Source organism: Columba livia, chromosome 8 (genome assembly GCF_036013475.1).
Source record: "Columba livia isolate bColLiv1 breed racing homer chromosome 8, bColLiv1.pat.W.v2, whole genome shotgun sequence".
Taxonomy (NCBI): Eukaryota; Metazoa; Chordata; class Aves; order Columbiformes; family Columbidae; genus Columba; species Columba livia.
In genome coordinates, this window is record NC_088609.1 from 26,503,919 (window position 1) to 26,531,082 (window position 27,164).

General features: G+C 37.5%; 1 protein-coding gene across 4 annotated transcripts; it reads left to right on the forward strand.

Annotated features, from left to right (window-relative positions):
* Positions 1–46: 46 nt before the first annotated feature.
* ODF2L (outer dense fiber of sperm tails 2 like) lies at positions 47–25,611 on the forward strand. Of its 4 annotated transcripts, XM_021294220.2 has the most exons (15): positions 47–272; positions 809–923; positions 3,239–3,372; positions 11,128–11,190; positions 11,415–11,486; positions 12,173–12,289; positions 13,692–13,877; positions 15,164–15,273; positions 16,770–16,905; positions 17,548–17,658; positions 18,803–18,907; positions 22,256–22,341; positions 22,428–22,590; positions 23,216–23,341; positions 24,345–25,607. In XM_021294220.2, the coding sequence occupies exons 4-15, from the start codon at positions 11,155–11,157 to the stop codon at positions 24,480–24,482; spliced, it is 1,386 nt and encodes a 461-aa protein (XP_021149895.2). In that variant the 5' UTR covers positions 47–272; positions 809–923; positions 3,239–3,372; positions 11,128–11,154; the 3' UTR covers positions 24,483–25,607. The 4 variants fall into 4 exon arrangements, with proteins under 4 accessions (XP_021149895.2, XP_064927254.1, XP_021149896.2 ...); XM_065071182.1 differs by lacking the exons at positions 47–272; positions 809–923; positions 3,239–3,372 and adding exons at positions 9,323–9,659; positions 9,874–10,003 and having other exon boundaries at positions 24,345–25,608; XM_021294215.2 differs by lacking the exons at positions 47–272; positions 809–923; positions 3,239–3,372 and adding an exon at positions 9,669–10,003 and having other exon boundaries at positions 24,345–25,608.
* The last annotated feature ends 1,553 nt before the right edge of the window (positions 25,612–27,164 follow it).

The following is a 27,164-nucleotide window of genomic DNA, read 5'->3' on the forward strand; positions in this document are numbered from 1 at the left end:
AGCGATGGGCGGGGCTGGGCACGCGACCCCGCCTCAGGGCGCCGCGGCCGCTGCCGCGCGCTGCGGGGCGGGAGCGCCCCGGCGGGTGGGGGAAGGGCGGTGCAAGCAAGTTAGAAGAAAATAGCCTCTAGTTTTAGTAATTTTCATTATTTTAAGTTTCTCATCAGGATTCTTGAATGCTCAAGAGGAAAAGAAAGAACCTTTGACATAGACTAGCAATTGGGGAACGGATTTACAATGTAGCATCATTGGCAACAAACTAATACTCCCAGGTACAAAATGATGGTGGTCATTCGGTCAAGTAATTTACCTCATAATCCAAATACTAAGTAAAGTTTGGGTAAATTTGATAAAGTCAGAGGAAATCCTAGGGCATTATGACAAGAAGTGAATTCCAGAGGAAGGAAATAACTGTAACAATTAATGCAATCTTGCTTACATGCTGGTCAGATTCCAGGAATTAAAACCAAAACAGAGCTTGGGCTGTGTGGAGTTCCCATTGTACCTTTAGTACTGATAAGGAGAGGGCCTGAAAGTGATTGTGTTTATGTGTTTGCTTTGCTTAATATGGTTTACCTTTTTCAGCTTTCATTGTCTCACTTATACACAGCTGTAAAGAGTTTATGTGTAAAAACTACATGGCAAGTTTGTTTCAATCAGTTTAAAATGATTTTCTGATGCTTGGCACTATACCATCATGTAAGAGCTAATCACGAGTTCTTGTGATATCAGTGTAGGATGTGTTAAAAGACAGCAACATCAAATATTTTAGATTTGGACACACAGATGTAATTATTTCACTTCATAGCTCTCTTTGGCACCGAGCATCGGCAGTTCCAATGGATAGAGTTCCACAAAAACACCCAAGGTGCCGACAACTGAGAGCAGAGGTGCCTGACCTTGAAGCAGAGGCACCACCTCAGGTGAGATGTACCCCAATAATGCCTTGGGCAAGCAATATGTTCAGGCTGGAACTGACAACAACCAACATAGTCTAGCTCTTCCCAAAACAAAATACTGCTAGGTCTTCCCTGAAGCTTGCACCCTGCCCATGACATGTGAGCCTCACTTGCCAGAGAGGAAAGTGCTACTTTCTGTGGTATATTGACTGACAGCCTTGACAAACTGCTTTTTCCTTCAAAAAATGGTTAGATACCTCTCCTTTCTGGCATAACATGGGTGGAAGAGTAAGAAGACTCCCATCCTTTAAGTGCTGGTGGGTTAGAGTGTTCTTGTAGGATTTGGAATACCTATTTTTAATTGCTGCTTTCCTAAGGAGCCCTAAACAAAACAGTACTACTTCTTAGGAAAATACCTTAAGGAGATGGTAATTCCACCTTTAGTAGGCAGGCTTTTTGGTATATATGGAGCATTGGATGTGTTTTTTCAGTTCTCACTTTTCACATCCTTCCTCTTTTCATTATATTTTTAAGTAGTCAGAGTGTGAGTGAGAGAAAACTCTTCAGGCTAATGGTTGCTATACTTACCTAAGAGGAAGACTGGTTCCAGTGTATGCTTATATATTTCATATAAAGCCCTAGTCTGGACAATTTTTTTCCCTGTTTTATCCTACAGTGTAAAAATAAATTCTGTTACTGGATGACAACCTGGAACTCCATGCTTCCTGTGTTCCACAGTATTCTCCTACTCTTAAAACACTACTGATTTACTGCCTTTCTTTAAATTCTCATTCTCCACACCATGTAGGCATATAACGTAGTGTTTGGGACAAACTCTGGAATTTTTTTTATTTTGCATCCTAGAAGGAATAGACATTCAGGTGTTAACAGCTGAATCTTGGAGATTCCTGTTTTAAGAGATTACCACGTGCAGGCTGTCTGCCCTGCTTTGTTGGAAGCTTCAGTTCCTGGTTCTAGTAGGAAATGTGGCCCCTCTCTACAGCTGCTATTCAGAGCCAAAAATATTGTGAGGGGTTTGGGATAACTGGATACATCTGTCTCGGGTAAGGAAAGCCATACCTAGCTTGTGGGCTTATCTACAAACTAGATACTGACCTATAAAGGCATATTCGTATAACCTCTTACAACATTGTACTGTTGCATATAAACAGACTCTGGAACATCCCTGCCTATGATCAGAAATAGAATTTATACAAAGAACTTCAACACTGTAACTTGGTAATAATCTAAGTGATGGCTTGGAGGGTTTCTGATTAAAATTTCCTGAAGTGGGAGGCAAATAAACCCAGTGGTTAGAATTGATGCAGTTCTAGCCCTTTGTATCTCTCTAGATCATTACATTTTTCTGTCTAAGTCTTGATCATGTAGCTGTGAAGTTTTGTAGTGAATTATTACATTCGAATACACTGTGAAATAGGATAAGAAGCTTGAGATCTGTAGGATGAATAACTAGATACTACAGCACAGTTGCTGTTGCTAACTCTGTACTAACTTTACTTCTGTGTCAGTCTTAACTGTGAATACATTAGTCTTAAGGTTTTATTTCTCGCCATTAGGCTTTTCTTGAAAAACCTGGTGAAAATCAAAAGCATTGAGAGTGTGTGGAATCTTGAGCATTTTTAAAGTCACTTTGCAGAAATGTTGTAGGTTTGGAACAGTTTACTGTGGTTCGGAACAACTTGATAGATAATGCCAATTTTTATTTTGTATGTTCACCTTGCTATTAAGGTGTGCTTTAATTTTAAGAAATGTATGATTATGCTAAAACACATGAATTTTAAAGTAATCTTTTGAATACCACTTACCAATATTTAGGGTATCCATTGTGAGTGCTGCCAGTGTTCTTTCCTTGATGCTAGTAGGTCTTGGACCATATCCTTAAAGACTTACACTTACTGAAAAATCCCAAACCAACCAACTAACCAACCAAAATTATATTAAGGTTCATAGAATAATTAAGAAAATAAAATATTTTTAGATAAAGAATGATAGGTTATAACTGAAATGCTTCTAAGCTGACTCCTAATACTGCTTTCTGACTTCATAAGAAGGTAGTGTTTAAAGGCTTTGGAGTCAAAGATTTAACAAAGACAATCAACAGACACGTTTTGGTAGCATGTATAATCAAATAACGTAGTACTCATGTTGGAATTCATACATATTTAGTTCTATAATACATGAAGTTATATGGGTCACATCTTGTGTTACCATGTGTGTGTACACTATTCCGCTTCCCACTCATGATTATGTAACTGTAGCATATATTTGCATAAAACAACAGTTTTATGAATATTTATGTATGTCATCTTTTAATGCAGTTAAACAGTGAGAAATGAAGAGTTCTGGCAATGCGTTACCAGCCACAACACTGCAGAACTCCAACTAGTACTTCGAAGAATAGCAGCAATCCTGGAACCAGATTTTCAAAATAGATGTGTGTGAAAATCTGAAGGTAAGCTTGATTTAACATTTATTAATGTAGTGAAAAGACAAAAATAAAAGGAGCAGAATGAGACTATTTAAATAAACATTATTAAATTTTATCTCCACTTAATAGTCAAAGCTTGTTTTACTAAAATAGGTAAGGGTGTTTGTGTGTGAGTCTATAGCTTCTGTGCCAACATTAACAACTGTGAGCTTAGCTTGATAATAACCAGGCAAAGATTATAAAATCAGTAGTGCCAGCTGCCTAGCCTGTGTACAATCAGGCTTTCATGAAAAATCTGGGGACTGGATTTGACAGAACCAGAAAGCAGCTGTTCTCAACAGCATGCTTCCGCTCAGAATCTACAGCTATCTGAGTGGCAATTAATGCTCCTTTTCACATTAGTGCACACTTCCTTCCACTAGTCCTTACAGCAGCTGTTGCTGTGGTTCCCCTAAACACTTACACTGGAGTTGTACTAGGACTGTGTGCAGCAATTGGCAAAACATTCAGCAGGCAAAAGGCCTGAAGTTTCAGGGAACTGGACTAGGTAAATCATGTGTTGGTTTTGTGATCTTTGTCCTTTCAATATCATGCTTCCTGGAGCCATAGTGGGTTAGTTTGATATCCAAGCATGATAATGATTTTGTCCCACACTCCAGCTGTCTATCTTAGAAGAAGTCTATCTTACACTTGTAGGAAGATTGTATGGAAAATTCTATAGGCCATAACTGGCTGCTATGAGAATAAGTGAAGTTTTGGGGTTTCTTGCTTTTACTGTGCAATGATAGTTTGATGACAGGAGGTATATTTGCAGCTCTACCACTTCCCTGCTGATGACTGTGAGAAAGTAATTTTATCACTTGGTGCTACAGTTTCTCCACATGTGGCACAAGAATAATTAAACCTGTCTTCTCCATGGAACACCATGAGGTCTATGCAGGAAGCTGGAAGCTGAAATCTTTTTTAAGAGCATTGGGAAGACCATATTGAGGAACAAAGCTTCTATGGTTTTGACTTGAACGCTCACATCTTTTCTAGCTGGTCTGAACTGGCTTGTGGGTGTCATGTCAGTGACTAGGACTGCAGCCCACATAGCTTTTGAGCATACCTGATGTTAGCGCAAACATAACCATTGCAATCAGCCAGTCTTATCCTGTCATTTTGCACTTGTCAGGAAGCATGAGAGAGAGATTTCGTCTGTGTTTTGCAGAGATGTTTGGAGGAGTGCTGAATTCTGCATTGAACTGAGTTCTTCAGAGCTTTTGCTATAGACAGAGCTCAGTAAACTGATGCCCCAAATTCAAATGAATCTTGTTCATGCTCCTACAGTAAGAGCCAGTCTTAAGTACTAGATTCAACCTTCTACTGTTCATATTTGATTGTGCATTTAATTATGCATTTAAATTAGAGTCAGAGCATGCCAGAGGGAGATGCTTTGATTGAAACCGATTTTTGGAACATTTGGGAAAATTGGAAGCATTGTTGGAGCCCACTAGATGTCAGTGTCACCACACAATAGAGTACTGCAGCTCTGCTCACTGGGCAGGTAGGGTTGGGTGTCTGCAGGGTAATGCATGACTTGTCTTCTTGTCTTGGATCATGGACATTGGCCATGTAAGGTCTGTTGTATTTTTATGTAACTCTGGAAATAGTTGCAGGAACAGTGCTGCAACCCCTTTATTCTGATTGTATGATATAGTTCCTACAAAACAATTTATATGCAGCAGAAATACTCTAGGGAAAAATAAGATACTTCAGAAGCAAACAAAAGGAAATATTTCTAAATAAATGGACATTCAGTGACCTAAAAACTATTAGAGGGAACAGATATCAGCAAATAATGCTGTGATTTCTGACTCTTTTCTCCGAAGAGTCTCTCTCCTCTAAATGTGACAGCTATTCTGGCCTTGATATGAACTGAAATTATGTCATTTATTATTACTTGGGGAAATGGAATTTGAAATCTGAAAACACATCCACTAGTAAAGTTCATTAAGAGATGGTATTATGTGGAAGTACTGAAACCCACAAAAAAAAAAGGGAAACCTAGATGAAGAAAAAGCAGAACCTGTGGAAAGTATAGAAATAGGAAAGGTAGAAAATTTCCTTTAAAATATTAAAAAGTTGGTGCTGTTGATATGTAAAAGGTAAGGTAGAACAAATGGCAAAATTTGATGTTGCAGATCTAAAGACAAAGAAGAAAATTTCAGATGATTATTCAGCATTTGCCTAGATTTGGTGGTGTGTGCAGGCTGTGCCCAGGCTGGAAGGGACCTTGAAAGATCATCTGGTCCAGCCTTTCATGGAAAAGAGAGCCTAGATGAGATTACCTAGCACTCTGTGCAGTTCCATCTTGAAAACCTCCAGTAATGGGGACTCTACCATGTCTCTGGGGAGGTTGTTCCAGTGACTGATTGTTCTCACTGTAGAAAATTTCTTTCTTGTATCAAGATGAAACCTCCCCTAGTGCAACTCATACTCATTGCCCCTTGTCTTCTCCATGTGGCTCCTTGTGAAGAGAGAGCCCCCCTTGTGAAGGAAGTGCCTCTGTCCTCTTTGTAACCACCCTTTAATTATTGGCATGCTGTGGTGAGGTCCCCCTGAACACTCTCTTTTCCAAGGAGAAGAGACCTAACACCTTCAGTCCATCCTTGGCCAAGTGCTGCCAAAACCCTGACGGCCAGAGCCCACCTGTGCCCCATGTGGCACTGGCTTCTGCAAATGGGCTGTCACTGGCAAGAGAGATAATTTAACCAGATAAAGAATCGGGCCTTCCAAAATTCTGTCAAAAATTGAAGTTACATGTTTCTCTTGGAAAGGAACATCTATATACAAATTAAGCTATCTTAATCTTGTAAATACAATGCTCTCTCTGTTTCTACCCTTTCGCTTGGAACTCCACTCTGTAATGTGTCCTCTTGCTCTGTCTTCCACTCTTAAGGTCTCTATCCCATTTCCTAAGTCTTGAACAGACACCTGTCGTACCTGCCCTAGTTCTGGGACCTCACCCTGCTCTTTGGCCATTTTGCAGTGTAAGGAAGGGGCTGTAGGAATTTAGGAACTGGACCAAACACTTCCCCAGGAGATGCACATCCTAGGAAAGGGGAACGAACAGGGCTTATACTCACCCGTGGGGTTGAGGAAGGAATGCAACTGGATTTAATGACTTCTTAGTAAAAGAGAAAGAAATGAAAGCTATTTTTGCCTCATTTGAAGAGCTAGAAAGTTTCCTGCAAACAGCTGAGATGTCTGACTGAGCTGGAAGTAACTCATATGGAAATGAGCAGTGGCACCAGTACAGCTGGATTTACGGTGAACACTGGGAACTCTGATCCAGATAGGTCGATACACATAATAAGGGAAGTTCTGCATCGCTGTAGCTCCTATAACCTGCATGTGGGGTAAGATGTTCCCAAACATCCTTGGCCAAAACCTAAGAAGACCAAGACTGAATCTGCAGTCTCCAAATCGAGGGCACCCAGACCTGCTGCCAAGTAAAATGCTGTTTGGGAGAAATCTCCCGCTGCTACTTCCCTGTACCTTGGAGTTACCTTATATTTCTTCCATCCCTTAAGTGGGTGCAGAAACACCCACTGCTGTTCTTTGAGCAGCAAATATGATCTACTACTCCTCCTAAGTTGTCTGTGTAAAGAAATAAGACATCTTGAGTGGGTGACTGGCTGTGGGGAAGTCAATAGCACTACAGCATCATAACTGCATAGGGCAGCTCGCCCTAGTGCCTGCTGCCACTGTGCCCTGTAGAGTGAAGGACTTTCCTGTCTACCTGAGAAGCTGGCACACTGCATCACAGTGGGAGCTGCTGAGAAACAGGCCAGAGAAACAGCAAAACCCGCCACACCTGTTTTACAAGAGTGTGTGGGAAGAAATATTGTCATCTGTCCATCTCCGCTGGATATATAATTCTGCACAAGGCAGTGAGTGTCTAAGGATTGCTGGGACAAATAAATTCTGGTCAGTATTATGCCACATGGTATGAAAAAGGATGAGGAAGGAACAGTGTATAAACAGGGTGACATCAAATCTGCTGCTTTTGTGAGACTTTTGTGATAGCAGGCTATTGCCAAGATCAAACAATGAATGAAGGAAGATCTTGGAATCTTGAATTTCTGATTGTCATGGTGTAACCCCAGCTGGCAACTAAGCCCTATGCAGCCACTCACTTGGCCCTGTCCCCCAGCGAGATGGGGGAGAGAATCAGAAGAGTAAAAGTGAGAAAACTTATGGTTTGAGATAAAGGCAGTAAAGCAAAAGCCGTGCACACAAGCAAAGCAGAACAAGGGATTCATTCACCACTTCCCGTGGGCAGGCAGGCATTCAGTCATCTCCAGAAACTCTGGGCTCCATCACATGTAACAGTTACTTGGGAAGAAAAACACCATAACTTTGAATGTCCCCCCACTTCCTTCTTCCCCAAAAATATATACTGAGCATGACTTCATATGGTATGGAATATTGCTTTGGCCAGCTGACCTGGCTGCATCTCCTCCCAACGTTTTGTACACTCACTGCCTTCCTGTTGGCAGGGTGGTGTGAGGAGCAGAAAAGGCCTTGAGGCTGTGTAAGCACTGCTCAGCAGGAACTAAAACATCCCTGTGTCATCAACACTGTTTCCAGAAGAAATCCAAAACACAGCCCCATGCTGGCTACTGTGAAGAAAATTTAACTCTACACCAGCACACTGACACAGAAGTGAAAGGTTCAGTTATACCTTTAGAGCAGATAAAGTCATGAGCTGTGACCCTCAGCAGAGTTGCCATGATATCTCAAGAAGCCTCTCTTCAGCACACCTCTTCTATTAAGGTTTGCAGTTATGCCATTGTGGAACTGTGTGTCCTATTTCCTCTATTTTCCACTTTGTGGATTGTACCACAGTCATTAAGATGCAGTTTTGAGGCCTGAAACTTGTAATTCATTCTTTGTTTACGAGGTACAGAGTGCAGTGCTAATTATCATGCTAATTAGCCCTCACCAATGGATAGTGATTGCGTTATTATATAAGCAATCACCACATTTTTAGATAATTGTAACAATTTTTTTCTTTCTTTTAAAAATAATCATATAGCAAATTCTGGGAAGCTAAAATTATAAGTTCTGCTTGAGGTGACAAGGAGACACCAAAGCCACAGCTCACAAAGACCAAAGCAAAGGTCTGACAAGGACGGTTAATTCACAATTCAAGGCTATGAGTCCTACAGAGAGCAAAACATTAGGCCTTTTGCACATGCAAAGACAAAATCTCCTGTGTAATCCAGGTACAAACAGGCACTTGCATCAGAACAGATTGTGGGATGATTTCATCTCTACTAGTATTAAAAAGGTTGAAATGTAACCTTTATTTTTTAATTTTTATTATGGTACATACATGGTTCTATATTGATTTTGATTCTTTCTCCCAGAGCCAAGATTTTTTTAAAAATATAAGTTACTAACACTGATATTTACTTACCATACAAAAAAGTAACATTTCTATCAGTATGCATTATTTAAACAAAATTAATGTGATTATCATGATGTGTCATCTTATGTATTTATACATATGACCTATATGTATCTGTACGTATTATCATATCCATATCACACGATCATTCTGTTTTGCACACTTCTTTATCTGAAAGTGATCTTTCCATACGTCCATTGCGATGTCATGGGTGCTATGAAGTGCCACCTCATGTGTCCTGAGTGTTCTCTCATGTAATGTGATGCAAGAGTAATTGGTTTATTTTTCATCAGAACATGTTTATATTTAAAAATGTGGCTTTTCTACCATGTTTGACAATGTGTGGGCAAAAAAAGCTTCATGTGCAGTCAGATCACATGAATACTTATTGTTGAACCTCAGAAAAAATACATTAATGGAAACATCCAAAAAGAAAACAAATAGAGGATCCGAAGCTCTCCGCGTTTTTTGTGCATTTTGCTCTATAAATAACCCCCTGAGTGCGCATCAACACGTCCCCGTCTGCACGTTACAGGCTGGCAGCGGTCACAGCCCGTTCTTGAAGCGCCCTTGACCCTTAAGCCGCACGAACCCCTCTCTTTCGGGGAAGGGCGCGATGCTGCTCCCACAGCCCCGCGGGGGCCACCGGCCTGCGCTGCTCCGCAGCGGCCGGAGCTGCCGCACAGCCACCTCCGCCTCCCCGGGCCCCGGCGGACCGCACCGGGGTCCTCCCGGGGAGCGCCCGCAGCCGCAAGGGTGACTGTGGGGGGTGCCGCCGCCTCCGCCCGTCGCCAGAGGAGCGGCCCGCGGCAACGGCCGGTTGCTCCGGCAACGGCTCCCGGCGGCAGCGGCGGTGAGGGAGCGGCGGGCGCAGGCGGGGACGCCGGGGGTCAGTGCCCCGCGAGAAGGGGTGCTGAGGGGGTGCTGCCCTGCGGGAGGCGGTGCGGAGTTTGGGGCTGCTCCGCCGGACCCCCGAGGGGCAGGAGCCGCGGGCAGCCGGGGGCTCTGGGCGAGGGGAGAGGAGCCGGGGCCAACAGAACAGAACACCAATATATGTTAATATTTAGTGTCTTGCTAGACGGCATTAAAATGTCATCATCAAGGCACTCATCCTCATCTCTACCTGTATGTAACTGGACTGCTCCTTTATTAGACTTGGATCTTCAGGGAGAGTTTCTTCTACCTCTTGCTACCGAGGCAAGTTCATTTTGTTGCCGTTAAGCTTGACCTTTTTAATTTTATTTACTTTGTTGACAAATTCAAACCAGATATTTCAAAACATACTTCCTAGCTACAGATGGGAAGCAGGTGATATTTCAAAAAATGGGTGAGAGTACTGGACATAGAAATGGTATCCTGAAACTATGGAAAAATTCTCCTTTGTTCTTTTCGGCTTATGTAGTTTTGCTGGTATAAACGATATATGATGTTTAGTCTTCCAAAATAGTATTTTCACTGGAAGTAATTAAATTCCAGAACTTAGTTTGGTTTTGTAACCAAGAATAAGCTTCAGAGACCTGCATTGTGTTACACAAATTGAAGTCTGCCAGGAAATGTAAACCTGTAATAAGACACATATATAAAAATATATAAAATAAAATAAAATAAAATAAAAGATATTTTGAGTATAGTTATTTGCCTTATAGCAACCCTTGGAAGCAGAGCAGTCTACGTTCTGATCCTGTGAGGAAGTGATTTTTTTTTTTAATTGGTAACTTCCCAAATTCTGTTACACATTTTCCCAATTCCATTCAGGAAATATGGATATAAGAGTATAAACTCTTGGTCTGACAAACCCTTTTGGTGGAAATGCACCTGGCACAGGCTGAAAGCAGGAGAAATGGGTCCTGGTGGGTAGAGATACCAAGACAATCCACTTCTGAAAAATAATGAGTAGTCAGTGGAGCACTGAGCAGAGTAAACAAGTAACTTTGTGCTTGTGCTTTAAATCACCCTGGAGTGATTTAAAAATATTATTTAAAATGTTATGAGTTGTAAAAACATCGACTACATATTTAAACAACACTGAAGTATTTATGGTATTTAAAGTCCTTTTAGCTAAAGAAATAAAGAAATTGCTGTATAGTATGACCTTGGTTTGTTTTCTTCAGCTATGAAGTCATATGCACAAAATAAATTGAATCTTTAGGGTTTAAACCATCAACTCTACATAGCTTGTGAATATGTAAGCTTTTGCATTCATATGTAGTGAATCTGAAAATGTAGGAAATTGTTTGTATCAAATTAAAAAACATTGAAAAAAGACTAAATCAATTATAATTGGAAGTAGTTTTTTAATGTTTCCTGCTTCTGTCTTGCAGTTAAACAGTAAAAACATTGACACTTTGATGCAGAAGTTAAGTGAAAACGAAACCCAAAATACTGTAAGTAAATTAAGATTTCTGTCTCATCTGGTTCCATGTTGTACATCTGAAATGGCTGCGTCATGTGTTCATACAATGTCAAGTGACAGTGGCAAAGTGGGAGTATCTTCTCAAAATGGAATCTTCATTTTACAGCTGAACTGTTTGTCAGTGTGCATTACCATTGCATTGTTGTGTACAGAAATTAAAATAATGTCTTTGTTGTTTTTTGTTTCTCCATGAAGAATCTCAGGAGAAAAATAGTTGAAAAGGAGAAACATGTTGAAGAACTTTCATCCAGACTTCAGGTTGAAAAAGTGAGTGACCACTACTGTTGGAATGAATGTTTTCTTCCAATATACTTGATCCTTATTTATAAATTTTAAATGTTGAGAAAGGCAATTATCTATGAAAAAAAGGAAAATCCTGAAAGATGTTTCCTACAGAAATATCTTAAAATGATGCAGACTGTATCCAAACCTATTAAGGATACAGGTTATCCTTAACACTGGTGTCCCATGTTTCAGAGAGGGGCATTACATCTAGACCAGGAGTGTCAAACTCATTTTCACCAGGGGCCACTACTACTACATTTACGCAGTCTTAAAATTACATTCGGCCCTTTGAAGGCAATTGCGAGGATGAGGTGTCCCGTTGTGAAAATGAGTTTGACACCCCTGATCTAGACTAATGGCTAATCAGGTTCGCAGTAGTTCTGGAAAAAGTACTTATAATGAAGAAATACAGAGTAAAAGAGTCAGATTAAATATGAGGCATTAATTATACATACATTCTTTCAAGTTCATGATTTCTGTTTAACATTAATAACAATAGTAACAAGTTACCGCTTGTGAATATACTTGTAGAACATGTTTTATCTTTTCCAGCTTTTGAGGACATTCAAATCTCAGTTAGAAACTGTGGCAAAGTAGAAAGAATATAGATTGCATCATACAGCATATCTGCATTGACCAATAGATTTATGTTTATTTCTCTTTCTTAGGCCAATGTACAGAAAGAAGACAACCTGTCAAGATCAGTAAAGACAGTACAAGCTCACCTGCAATGTCAGATTCAGAGAAAAGAAGTGGAAAACAATGAATTAAAAATGAAAATACAGGTCAGCATATTTTTACTTGTATTTCAGTTTATTTGAAAAAATTAGCAAAGCCTGACTGGTGGTGAGAGTTTAACTCTGATTCGAGAGTTAAATCTTAAAGTATTGTTTGAGGTCAAACTCTTAGCAAAAGAAGAATCCCAGACAGTAAAAGTCATTAGTATTTATATTTTGAACAGTTTACTTGACTACACTAATTAATTGCAAGGGGTTTTTGTTTTGTTTTTCAACTTATGCTTACTAACAGTTCTGCTGAAGAGAAGTTGAGCACACATAGGAGCATTTGCACTTGCCTGACTGTGCTATCTAGAAGACAGATATCAATCCTGAGGTGGTCTTCATATAGTCAATGGAAAGAAACAGGCAAGTCCGCAGGATGAGTTTCTGTTGTAAGATAAGGGTGATGAATCACCACCTGTTTCTTTTTATTGACTATGAAGGAATCAAAAATCCTCTTAATCCTGACTGAAAGAGAAATTCTTAAGACTAATGCCTAACCTCACTTTCTTTAAGGTAGGTGAAATTATTTCCATTTTCTGTCCTAAAAAGCAAGAGGTAAATTTGGACATTTGCATCAGTTACTTACTTTAGTACGGGCCGTGGAAGAGATCATGTGATAGAGGCTGTATGTGGCCTCAGATTTCAGTATTTGAAACTTGTCAAGAATATAGGCACGAATAAGAAAACTTTGGCTAAAAAAGAATGTATTTCTAATTTCCAAACTTTTTTAGTAGCATACATCCCCTATTAAATGTATCATTTGAAGTTGTTAAGGAAGCTATAGCAAGTCAGTTTCAAAAAAGCCACGTATGTCTATGTCTGTCTAAATACCTCATGTTTTCTTCTGAATAAAAATTGCTTTATTGTTCTACCTAGTACAATCATAGAATTTCCACAATTTCATTAGACAAAGTATCTTGATATGCAAATGTATTTTCATTCAAACTTTTAAATAAAGTTTTGTTTGTTTACTCTTCAAAAAGTGCTGAAGTCAGTTGCTAGCTTAAATCCTAGTAATGATTTTGTTCATATCTGGGCAGAAGCTTGCAAAAGCTTAGCATTACCTTTATGAAAGTAATTCCCAATTTACATTTGCGTCAGCCACCCAAAGCACTTACTCTTAGTGTGATTGTGACCTCCTGCGGCTATAACAGGGGATAACAGTTTTCTACTTGTACCAACAGTTAAAGAAGTGCATACATAGACTCTAGTTTTTCTTTTTGCTCTAGTTATTTAAGGTGTTCTCCCACCACCCCCAAGTCACACCTTTGTTTATTAAGTGCCCTATAAGCATCTTAACGTGAAAACTGTTTCCTGCGTATCTGGGGGGTTTTATAGTGTTATGTCACAAAATGGTCTGTAAGGCATAGAATTTGAAAAGAGTTGATGTTTAATTATGCTTCAGACTCTAGAAAAGAAAATAGCAGAGTGGAAACTTAAAGCTGGTGAATACAAGCACCAGATGTTAGCCTTAAAGGCAAAAAGTGAGCAAAAGAAGACTGCTCTGAAAAAAACAATCAGGTTCCAGAAAGAAAGAGCTCAACACTTTGAAGCACTTGTGGAAAGTTTAATCTCCAGAATAAGAGAACATGTAAGTGACTATGCTGTGAGCAAAGTTGTGCTGTATTGTTTTAAATTGCACAAGTGGGAAACTTTAGCCTGTGGGAAATAGGAAAAGATGGCTGGTTGTAGTGTCTTTGTATGTCTTTTATTTTTTTGCTCCTTGATTAAGAAAAAGGTTGCTCTAAGTGAAATGTGAGCTGTTACTACATTCACTGCCTTTGTTTTGTTAAAATTCAGTGAATGTTTTAAGCCATGAGGTTTTACACTTCACCCTGCAGTGAGAGAAGTCTAAGCTGCTTTCAGTTACACCTCTCCTCGTCTTCTTGTTGGACCTTTATGCACAAAGACTGACTCATCTCAGAAGTACAGAAAATCCATGAGTGGGGTCTGAAGTCTTTGTTTTCCTTATTTATCAGTGTAGGACAACTCATGTAGATACTTAGTTCTCTAAATTGCTTGCTCTGAACCTTCCTTAATCCAAATTGTTCCTTAGATTCTTGCCCTGCATATCCCTACAGTGTGTAGTTGTTCAAAAAGGCCAGGTGGATCAGAACTGTGCTGAGATCTTTACTGCCTTATTTAGATTTTCTAAGAAGAGTATGCTTTCACACTCCTAAATGTGTTATCATCACATATTTTTCCAGGTAGTATACCTGGAGATGGTTAATAAGGTGGAGTTTTTTTGTTGTTTTCTTTGATCTTTGTGAGAAGATGGTAGCAGATCTTTAAGTACGATTAGCAGTGTAGAGAGATGACAAATAACTCCTGAACTTTTGATGTTTTGTAGTCACACTGTTGTTTTCTTTGCCCACTGAAGACCTGGTATACTTTCAAGATAGTAGATGTTGGTTGATTATCCATACTCCTTTGAAGGATTTTACCCAACTCTGCATTTCTTACCTAGCTGTTATTTCTTACTCTTGAAATGCTTTGACAGAATTTAATTTTTGTATTAATCTATGTAATTTAGTTTTAGTAGAGATGTATTGGAGACAAATATTTTTTTGGTAAGAAAATATTTTGATCTCGTATTTTGAAATTTTGTGTTCTACAGTTGATATACAGTGCCAGTGTTTAATGATGTCTCTGCATTGAAAGCAAATCTGTACTTAGACTTTATTTTTTTTTTTTTTTTTAATTTGGGTAGTTTGGTTTATTTTTTTGAGACAAGACAAAATTTAGATTGCTTGGTACTAATGAGGTTCAATAATCTTATATTAAGTAGCTCTTCAGTTTAGAAAAATTTGTAGAACTAGGTGGTGTTCTTGAGCGGCATTCTTTTGTTACATAGTTTGTAATTCCTGTATCCTCTAGGAAGTCAAACTAACTGAGATACTGTCAGCTTCCAAACTCTGGAAAAATCAGCATGATAGAATGGTTGAAGGAAAGACAATGTTAGAAATTCAAATAGAACATCTTAAGAAGTAAGTTAAACTGTTGATCTATTTTTTTATTCCTGTAGTCACACAGTATTGGTATTTAGTGGTGTAGCACTCAGTATTGACAATGTAAACAAGTTTATGTATCCATATTTGAAAATTATGAGCAGATTTTAGAAACTGGAAACTGGAAGGAATTAAAGATTTTTAGCCTTCTCTGTGCTGCATTTTGTAACTCTTTAGAAACTACATTCCCTCGTACAAGTAAGGAACATATTCTTTTCCCTGCATACTTCAATTAGCCTGAACTTGCTGGTAGGCACTCTGCTGCTTCCTCAGAACCACTTATTTAATAACTGATTCAACATCTTGCGTGTTAATCCTTGGGTCTACTGCAGTATCAAAGAATGTTCATAGGCTTCTAGTTTCTACTTCAGACTAATGATGGCAAAACTATTTCTGTTCCACTAATGTCTCATCCCACTAGAGGACAGAGAAGGGTTCCTCTCAGATGCATGTGTGAACGGCTTATTCCTGTAAGGAAGAACAACACAAACTTGTCTAACCTTGTTCAAACTATGTGGTCAAATCTTAATGTACATGAAAGATATGCCATTTTCTTTGGCAGACAGTGACAAATATCCTTTTCCATTTTACCTTTAGGTACCATTATGCTAGGTCTGAGGTAGAATGTTTATTTTACAATGGAACTCGATTCATGCTCAAATATGTAACAGCTCAAATTAAATTGGCTTGGCTCCTTTGTTTATGTTTCAGAAAATCTGATGTTTCTGAAAATATTTTCAGCGTATTTTAAAATGTAACTGGAGTGTATGTGCAAGATATCTGTCCAGAAATCTGTCTAGCCAAATATGGATCCAGTGTATATAAGGAGGCATTTAGGAAAGAGTTAAAAAAGGGAAACATCTATGATACTTTCCTGAAGTACTTTTTCTGCTTCCAGCTGTTTTTTCCTGGTTTTATTCTAGCTGGAAATACAAGTCTGCCAAAAATGTACCATTCTAACAAGACTTTTTCTATTTGGCTTTCTATATGACTTACTAAACAGCAAAAATTTCATTGTTTAACTTCATTAACATTAAAAGCAAACAGTGAGGCATGCAGCACAATTTGTTGCTTTTAATAATGAAAAATACCATTCCTAACTTAGCTATGGAATGTTCTCAGTAGGACAGTATCTGATAGACCCTATAAATTCAACATAATTCCATTTTGTACAGTATGTGTATGCATAGTTTTGGAAATATGCTTGGGTGTTACAGGTAAAGAATTTATTTATAATAGAGCCAGGACTACTTCCTTGGTGGAACACTCTTTTGTATAGTTTCTTATTTCAATAGGTACTGCTTTCTTGGGATACTTAAATGCATTCTCCGCCCCGCGCAACCCCCCCACCCCCCTTTTTTTCTTAAATGAAATAAGAACAATGAAGGCATATGTGTTAAGGTACAAGTTAATTTGCATAGTGAGAGTTTTGGAAGCATTATGTATGATATAAATGTTCTTGCCTATCTAACAAGGCAGATCACAAGCCTTTTGGAAGACCAGAAAAGAAAGGAGGAATGGAAAAGAAACTCAGATGAGGAAATTCTTGAAGAGCTAGGTTCTGTTAACTCCGAAAATGAAAAGATTAATCTTGAAAATGAAAAATTAAAGGTGAGATCATTATAGATCATTGTTGAATGGCTCTACATTTCTGAAACATTAATGAAGTTACCACATTAATTCCCTTTTGGCTTTCTGTCTAGAGATCCCAAACCTGTAGAATAAATTTTGCTATGTATTTTTTTACACAAAGTGAAAAAGAGACATTGACAATTCATCTGTAGAAATCTGTGGTAAAGCTAAGAACAGAGTTGTAGAATAAATTTTGCCATGTATTTTTTACACAAAGTGAAAAAGAGACATTGACAATTTATCTGTAGAAATCTGTGGTAAAGCTAAGAACAGAGTTGTCTGACCATCTATACGCTTAACCAGGATGCCCTTTATTTTACTGTCACTTGCTACATAATTGCTTAACTAGAAATCATCTTTTTGTGTTTGTAAAACTTTCTTTTAAATTAAAGAACTGGGTTTAGCTCAATCATTCATTTCAATTTTTAAAGGGTTTACATGTTTTCTATTGTATTTATCCTCCAAAGTAAATATTCTCAGGAGCCAAGAAATGAACCGTGTGCTATCATTTTTGTTTGGCAGGGTAAATAATTGTGTCACTCTTGCTAGTAATATGTATTGTAGATTGTGTTGTTTTAATAATGTTCTTCCAGTTCTTGTATTTTTGATGTTTTAATCAAGGCTTCCCTTGCTACATTGGAAAGCAGTACTGTTTCTGTTGAAAATGAACTGCTGAATCTCCAAGAACAGGCAAAGCTGCAGGGAGACCCTGTTGAACAGTATAAAAATCAGGTGAGTAGTGTGTTCGAAATGTTTGAGTATGGTTTTTAAATTTGTAAGGAGTTTTGAGGAAATGATAAAGGTTTTGTTTATAATAAACCAGATTTGTTGTCACGGTGATTATGATGCTGTTGTTACATTGAGGATGATAGAAGAGCATGCCATTACAAACCGTATCCAAGAGTAGTCTCCACACTATTCCTAGTACACATAATCCTTGTTGAAGCCAAATCAGACCTCATTGAAGCCAACAGAGCTAATTGCACACTTGCTTAGAAAAGATTTGCTTCTTAAGATGCAAGTTAACAATCCAGTAAACTATATTTTAAGAGTAAAATTTGAGTCTAATGCCTTTAGTGGACACATCCAATGATATTTTACCTCTCCTTGGTCATATCTTTATTTCCACATTCCTAAGAACAGTAAACCACCATTCAAGGACTGTTGTAAGAGTCTTTTTATTTACATAGGTAGCTCCACATTGAAAATACCAGCAAAACACATGAAACAAGCTTAAAATGGGCTTTTTATCAACTCCTTTTTTGTATTTGCCTTTAATCACCGATAATAAATTTTAGAACATATTGATTCAAAGTTGTATGTATTTCTGCTATAGTATAGACACCCTCTCACTGACAGTCTCACTTATCTCCTTTTAAAATCATTGGCAAGAGAAAAGGCATGCTACCAAATGTAAGTAAAACCAGAGCACTTGTCTGTGGAATGCATCACCACAATTAAAGTGGTGCCAGCTTTAAGATGAGAGATGTAGTTCCAGGGAACAGCCAGCCCGAAGCAGTGAGTGGGATGAAATTCCCTGGCTCATTGCTCTGGTGACTCCAGATGGGAACTGTCTGGTGATGCTCGTTATCTGGGCAGAGAAGGGCGAGTCATGCTGGCTGCTCTTGTAGCACAACTGTAGCTCATTTTCCATGGTGGAAAAGGAAATGTTGATATGAGTGCTCTTTACCTGGTTACCCTTTTATATTTGCTGTGGTGAGTAGGATAATGAAAATAAATAACTTCATATAATGACAAATATTGAGATTCTGTTTAAATATCAAAGGTTTTCCTTCATGCTTCATACCAATGATTTTATCTTTTCTGTATTTGAAAGAAACACCTTACAAATCTATGTGGAAAATTTATGTTCTAGGTACAAAAATTACAAATAGCAGTGGAAGAATTGAAATCCAGATATGAAAGAGTCTTAAATGAAAACAAAAGAATAACAGAAAACAACTGCTTAGAAGTAGATGAGGTAAGTTTTGCAGTAATAAAGCATGTTCCCAAACAATTCTGTAGGACATAGATCTTTCCTACATTATTGTGACCCACTTATTAGAAGTCACAGGTACTGGCTCTTTTTTCTTTTTCTCTATAATTTAAAATTCACTTAATGCTTTCCTAACTCTTACTTATGAGCTTGTGTTTTTTTTGGATACTACACCATTGGAAACAGGAGATAAATGGTTCCTAGAGTAATGACTAAGGAATTGTGCTGCTATTTTAGAATTCTAGAATTATTATATCACTTTTAAAAATGTGATTTTGCTGATGATGATTTTAAAACTAGCTCTCTTGACAGAACATCTATGAAAGCTGCATAGGGAAGCAAACCTACTGTAAGACTGCTTTGTTTGTTTTAACTAGCGGTTAAATTGGAGAATCCATATGGAGATTAGTTTTAAGTTTTTCAGCAGATGGAGCTGAATACTGGAACACAGCACATTCTTAAGCATCAGAAAACAATACAAAACTGGTAGGAAGATCACTTTCCTCAGTTTCATGGTTCATCAAAATACATATTATTTTAAGTGATAAAGCTGAGGCAGGGACTGGATATGCATTGCCTGCAATGATCTGTTTTAGAGAACAGAATTAGTCATCACAGGGAAACACCTTTAGATATTAATTTTATTTCATACTAACTTTATTTTTCCATGGCTGAATTGTAGAATGGAGAAAAGTATTTCCTGATCCCATATATAATATTTGCACAGCATTGTATTTGGCTTCAGGTGGCATTAGGTGTTGCTGTCTTTGCAAATACTGCACTAGTTGTGTAGTCAGAATTTTTCCTTTAAGCTGCTTAGTGTCTCTATGGCATCTCCCAAAACATTGCAATAAAAATTAAGTCAAAATTTGGGTATTGCCTGATGAACTGCTAACAGATGCATAATTTTGTAAATGTTCATTGTCAGTGTTACTGAGTCTTTAATGAAATGTAGTCAGAGATGGAAATTTCTCTAGTGGTGAACTTGTAAGTTTTTCAGTATTTTATAAAATAGGTGACATTATGCAACTTGTGTGGAATTTCAGATTTATTACTTATGTGGAAAGCCATTAAGTATTACAGCAATTAATTTATGGTTTTACATTTTTCTCCTGTGATGCCACTCTGCAGGTGAGGGACAAAACAGGGGCTGAGTTAAAGGGGTTAGAACGCGTCTGTGACTTGCTGAAAGCAGCTGAGGAATAGCAGCAAGGATATCAGGAAACGCTTGTGTCCTGGCAAAGGATCCATGCACAGAAATGCAAACCCCTTAGGGAGCTGCAGGTTCAGGTGCTTAGAACATGCTGATTTTTAAAGATAAATGAGAAAATTATGTGGAAGAAAGTTTTTGGAACATTTTTTTCCTATTAGTGTGTGTGACAGTTGTGTGGTTTCCTTTGCTACTTGCTTCATAAATCAAAAGCTCTGTCTGTAGAAATAGCATTATGCCAATAAACTATTGCCAACTATATTAACATGAATTCAGTATGTGAAGAGACTAGTTACTTTTAGATTCTGTATCTTTTAAGTGAGTATATTCTTGATCATTTTGAATACTTATGTCCTAAGATGTGTTGCAGAATTCTTCCCTGAAAATAATTGTGCAAGTCTAGTTATTGTTTGTATCTAGTGGAATGTTTTCGTTCTTTATTAATTTTGTTTTTAAAGACTAATTTATAAAACAGACAGTGTTTTCTCAGTCAAATTATATTGTTGATGATGTATAACTTTAACATGTTAATCATTACATTATATTGGTTGATAACATGTTTTAAGAATATACATTAATAGCATCGTTTCTATTTTCAGCAATATTTTAGCACTCCTGCTTGTATTTTCTCTTAAGCCTGAATATGAATATTCCTCAGTTGTTTTTTTTTATATGACATCAGTTTCAACGGCAGGGTTATGTTTGGGTTTTTTGTTGTTCTTTTTAATGTGCTTTTGAATTAGAAGAGAATACACTGCCAGCACAAATGACAAAGGTGTTTGTTTGAATCAGTAGGGTAGGAAAGCTTTAATCTTCTTGTGTCTATGGGAAAACCTGAGCTGAAATAGAGTGACTCTCTGTGTCCCTATACACTTTATATGCTTATTAAAAAATAGCTCTTTATTTTATTTAAGATTTCTCGTCAAGATGATCTTTACAGCATGAAATTCTGTTCTTGTTTGTATCATTTTAAATACGCCTTCCAGGAATGCTCATGAGGTCATAAATCCAACTTTGCTTAGCAAACTACTTAAGCAACAACTAATGTTGAGCTGCATTTATAAATTTATACATACAATTTTAATCTAACTTCTTGAATAAATGCAAAAAAACCTCTTAAGTATACAGAAGTAATTTGGAATATAATCACTAGTCTGGTGGAACGGCAGTTAGCTTTCAGCATTAAGTCTTAGTGACATCCTTTGAAGATTCTATGATCAGAATGTCAGCAAATTCTTTTTCAAGGAACTGGACCATGTGCAGAAACCCTCTTCTGGGTTCAGCTGGACCAGGACATTGGTTTATTGTCCCTCTGCTGGAGGTTTCTGCTACTACCAGTCTACTACCTGAACAGCCTGTAATTCCTATGAGCAAAACCAGCCAGATTAGCTCAAATCATGGGCAGGAACTGCTCATGATGGTCCTGCGAATGATGGAGGTTACCCCTTAAATAATAGTGCCAGCAGGCTGATGATGTGGCTGTTTATTGCTAATCTGCTGTTCATGGATGGCAGCAAGAGCAATAATCACACCACCAGTGTTATGAGATTTAAAAGAAAACATGTAAGAGTTTGTCAGTCTGGATGCTGGGCGGGAGAGGACAGTTTGGCTTCTTGTTTTCTTCAGCTTCTGCTACTGATATAGCTCTTTAAATGAACTTGATTTCTTTTTGATATTAACTACTTTCTGAAATTCTTTGCCAGTGCTACACTGTTCTTCTGTGATAACTCTCTATATATGAGGTATTATTTTTATGCTTCTTGTGACTGGAGTGCGAAGGAACTTATTTTTGCTGGAATCTAAAGCTTAAAAGTTCACAGAGAGGTAGACCTGCCCATGTACTAATGCACAGGGCTGCATGGGTAACATATGGGATTTGTCAGGACTTCACTTTTAACATAGCAGGTTTTCAGTCTTAAAGCATTCATACAAAGTTTAGTCTGCTACTTTGGCTCTATTTTATTTGTTTTAAATACAAGATGATGTTTACTTGAATGTAATATAATATTTACTTGAAATTACGGTTAAATTGTTTGATTGGATTTTGCTAGACAAGCTTACTTTACTCTGTAATGTCCTGTAATTAGGTCTCTTCAACTAAAAACAAACTGTCATTTTCCCAGGAGGAATACAGTATAACTTCCTTGGGCAGTCATTCCTTAGAAAAAGAAAACCATAACATTCAGAAGAAATACGAAGATCTTAAAAGGTAACTTTTAAAAAATCTGACTGCAATCAATTCCTACACTTTTCTTCTATAGTGAATGACAATACACTGATCTGTTTTGTGTAAAGGCAACTAGAAAAGATGGAACTTCAAAATGAAGAACTTGCTTGTCAGCTCAAAAAAGAAGATGATAGTCTTCAGTGCAGTAAATTGCAGCTTGAAGAGAAAACTGCAGAATATAAGGGATTAGCCAGACAACTGGAATCTGCTTTGGAAGAAGGGAAAAAAATGGTATCAATGATTTCATGCATCTTTTAATATTGTTTGCTCTTTTCTATTTTTAAATAGCATTAAACTCAAATTTGCTTGAGAAGAAAAGATGGGACAAGGTTATTTTGCACATAGGGAGAAATACTAAAAAGTTACTGGAAATTCTGTGTGTTTAAATACGAATTGCACAATTCAACTTCTTGTGGAATTCAGATCCTGTTGAAATTAATGATGAAGTTCAGTCGACCGGCATTTCACTATCATTTTTTTGGAGACATATCAAAATGATTAACCACCTAATTTTAAATCCCACACATCTGGCAAAAGTTTCTGAACAAAAGCTTAATCTTGCCTTTTCCTTAATTCTTTTGCAATAGGTGTCGAAACCCTTCTTATTTTAGATGAAAGCTGCACGCTTTCAATATTAAGGAAAGATTGGATATTTGTAGAAGGGATGCAAATTGAAACGTCTTTCAAATTTAGCCAGAATATTTCCCAGGTTTGTTTAATTTCTGTGCATGGGAAATAGCTCTATTTCCTGTTCTGTCATCCTGTCAGTTATCAGTGCTAAAGTATAAGAAAATTATTTGGTTTGGGCTTTAAGTGAAAGTAAATATACATCAGTTCACTCTCATTGCTATTATAGGTAGCTGAAGAACTGGAAAAAATTTCATACAAAGAACAAGCCCTTCAGGCAAAATTGTTTGTTCTTGAAACTGAAGTGAGAAAGGGGCAAGAAGAGAAAACCCAGCTCCTCTGCACATTTCACCATGTGAGTAATAAATACTGTTTCTGACTTAAGAAATTACTTACCTCTCCAACATTTACAGTAAAAGTTACTGAAAAACACACTATTAATACAATTGATACTCGCTTTCAGGAACAGCAAATTAATTCAACCTAACAATATACTTTGTATATTGACCTTTCTAATAGACTTAACAGATGGCCGGTCTAAATAATTCACTGGAATAATATTGAATTTACATCTCTTATTCAACCCAGTTTTCCCAGCAAGGCAACAATCAAAAAATGTATGAAGTTATAATTTCCCTCTGAGATTAATCGTGTTCAGTAACTGTACCTAGATTTGAATAGGTGTGTAACAGTTGCATAATGACTTAGTAGTTATTTGTTTGTTTGTTTGTTTGTTCCCTGAGTTGGTTACAAGAAATTGATCTTACTGGAATTTGTGAAAAGCTTTCAGCTTATATACTGATGTTGCACATAAACATAGTTAGTAACAAAAGAGATACAGTGATTTTTCAAAGTGTCAAGCCTTTCAATGCCCAGGTTTTGATCTGTTGATACTTCCTTATTCAGCATCAGGTGTGGAACTAATGAACAGGTAATAGTGCTGTCAATCATCTTTTTTTATATAAGGAACTACGGGCATCAATAATTATGTTGCAGCAGAGATCAGTAACAGCTGTTTCCTTGAATAATCAGCACGAGAGAGTGCCAAGTCCATAACAGATTTAAGATGCTAGGAATCTTTCTTGATAAAAATTCAGAAGGGTGGTTTTTATGTTTCCAGGCATTTTTTTTGATCACAAGCCTATTCACCTATTCAAACATGTTCAGTTTGGTCATGACTGAACATAAAGCTTCAATATTTTGAGGTCTTTTTGGGACCTTCATTTTTACAGAGCATCTGAAAACTTTTACAGGTAGGTAAGGCTGACAAAAATTTAGGTATTAGTTGTCTTGCATTATTATTTTGATTGATTTGTATTTGATTTCTAAGTTGCACTGAATTTCTCTTTTGTCTTTAGAATGAAAAGCACCATGAAGTGCGTTTGAAAGAGCTGGAGAACAGCCTACAGAAGTCAGAGAACAAGAACCAGAGCATCCAGAATTATGTGCAGTTTTTGAAAGCTTCCTACATAACAATGTTTGGCTCAATTCTTTAATTTATTTAATAATGAAGAAACTTTTCAGGATTTGGCTCTAATTCTTGTTAGAGGCAAGGCTATTGAGGCCTTACAGTGTTTTGCACGATTGAGTCCTGTAATGTTAGTTCTTCCCTAGGAAAACTTCTGTTGTGGACAGGAAAAAGCAGATCAGTCATTACTGTATATCCTACTGGCTGGTCACTTATGCAAAAATCTTTTGTACGTCCTTTTATTCCATGGTAAAGGTGGATGATCACAAATTACCTTTCCATTCCCATGGGAGAAGAGAACACCTATGGACTAATTGTGCAGTAATTTGCATATTTTAATTGTTAATTATATATTTATCAGTCATTATACTTCTGTTACTGTATATATCTAGTTGCCCAAGATAATCTATCCTGTGAAGACAGGCAGAAATTCAGAGAGCATTCAGTTCCCTTCCTGTCCTTTCTCTGCAGCTCAGCACCGGTACAGCACACACAACTGCATGGCACAGCTGCCCCATCCAGCCTTGGTTCCCTCTGTCCCATTATGGTAGGAGTATACCATAGTAATATTTTACAAACATAAGTAGGAAAGTATTTTAGATATAGATGTATTTTCAGCTCTGAATGTGGTAATATACCCTTTCACAGTGACACAGCTCTGGGTAAGGTATTTATTTACCTGTGCTTGAGCACAAGAGCTGCTGTTCACTGAACTGCGTAAACTGACTTAGGCCTCATGTTAAACACATGTAAATATTCAGCTGATGCAGAGCTAATACAAAACTCAATTCTGGTTAAGAAAGTAATTGCTTTATAGATATATGCTTACAGAACTGTGATATGTTTCTTTGAAAAGTAGTACATTCAAATAAGTTATAGGTAATTTAGAATGTGTATTTAAATAATACATATTTCTTTAACTGAAAACATAAGTTAGTTCATACATAGACAATACATGTTTGTTATATGTAGTATTTAATTATTATTTATAGTGTGTAGAATGTTGTTATTCGTTTATGTCCAAATGCTTATTTATCCTAAGAAATACTGATATGTCATAATGATCTGCTTGTGTGCACATAAAAAAAAATAAAATTATTATTTATTATATATAACTTATACTAGTAGCAAATATTTCTGTTATATTTTGGGGGTTTTTGTGGTACACACACGATCATATTTTTATTAATATAGTGCTGCCTGTGCTACTTATAAAATACCAAAACCTTTTGAAAGTCATCATCTATGAAGGAAAGATTTCAGAAATAAAGTGTTGAATCCAGTCCATGACTGGTTTTTAAAAGGTCATCATGGAAAATTGTACACTTTTCATTGATAAACGATACAAAGATGTGCAGTAACTTGATTTCAGCCTGTCTTTTGCTATCCAGGTTACTAACACAAGATTTCTTTTGACTGGGCCTTTGATCTATTTAACAGTGAATGCAAACAACACTTGGATTTCTGTGAAAAGTTTAAGGAGGAACCATTATCATGCAGCTCAAAATGTCCTCTGCTAGAATTGTGCCCAGCACCCTGTCTCAGAAAAGAGCCGGATCAGAGACTTCTTGTGCCACAATCACTTTGTTGGTGATTTTCCTACAGGAACAGTGACCTGGCTTTCTCTGCGAATAGGCTGGCCAGCACAAACAGGGGTCAAAGCATGTGCCGATAGGAACGGGCTGTGCGGGGTATGGAGGAGACGCAATGATTTCATACAGATTTCTTTCTGCTTTTAAGTGAAAGCTTCCTGTGGATCATTTTTAGGCTGACATCGCTCAAGCATGTTCCTTAAGGCCAGGGAAGCGAGAGCACTATAGTGATGTCCACTGATGGGGAATTCAAGCAATCAAAACCATGAATTTATTGCAGTTACAGGTCACACTGGTGTGCACTTGGGTTTAGTGTATTTTCTTGTGTACTTCTGGTCGAATAGTAATCATAGAGCGCCCATCACTCAGTAGCCAAGCTTCCAAATGTTTGAAGGTGGAACATGTTTTATAATCCTATCCACATCTGTCTGTACCTTTCATTTAGGATTCTTGATGTAATGCTTGCAACCTTTGGAAAAGGCTTTTACAGCTACCTACAGTCCAAAGGAATATCATCCTACTGGTAAGTAAATCATTCCCACCCAGAGAAATCCAGTGTCTTTAAAATGCTGATAATATTGAGAACAGTAATCTTGTTTCCAGGAAGTTACTGACTTATAAACGGCCTTTTTTGTTTGAGTGTTTGATAGATGGGATCGAATACCAGATTAACATATCATATCATTTTTATGGCAGATTAATCTACTTTGTTTAAAAGTGATAGGGAAAAGGACAGTTTCATGTGTAGAGACTGCTGCAATCTTCCTTCCCTCTTACGGCAAAATAAACAGCTTTTTGTTGGCTGTAAAACTGTACCTTCCAATTTATCAACAACCTAAGTATTTCATATGCCACTTCTCCCTTCAGTGGTACTACAAAACATTGAAACTAAGTCTTACTGGTTAAGTTTTGCACGCTTTTCATCCAATTCGATCTTTCAAAAAATCTTCGATAACATCTAATTTCTTGAGCAGCTGTTACACATCCAACAACTGTCTCCAGATCTCCCATCAACGAGCCCCTGTTCATTATCACGGTGACCACATTCCTATTCTTAGCAAAGATTCTCCTTTGCAGGGCAGCAGCCGGCTCTGCTGTGGCAGCAGTCCACTTACTAA

Excerpts from the sequence above, each read along its gene's own strand:
- ODF2L (XM_021294215.2), top strand. The coding sequence starts at position 9,860 with ATGTTAATATTTAGTGTCTTGCTAGACGGCATTAAAATGTCATCATCA. Across the intron at positions 11,191-11,414 it reads AAAACGAAACCCAAAATACT|AATCTCAGGAGAAAAATAGT; the intron begins GTAAGTAAATTA and ends TTCTCCATGAAG. Across the intron at positions 12,290-13,691 it reads AATTAAAAATGAAAATACAG|ACTCTAGAAAAGAAAATAGC; the intron begins GTCAGCATATTT and ends ATTATGCTTCAG.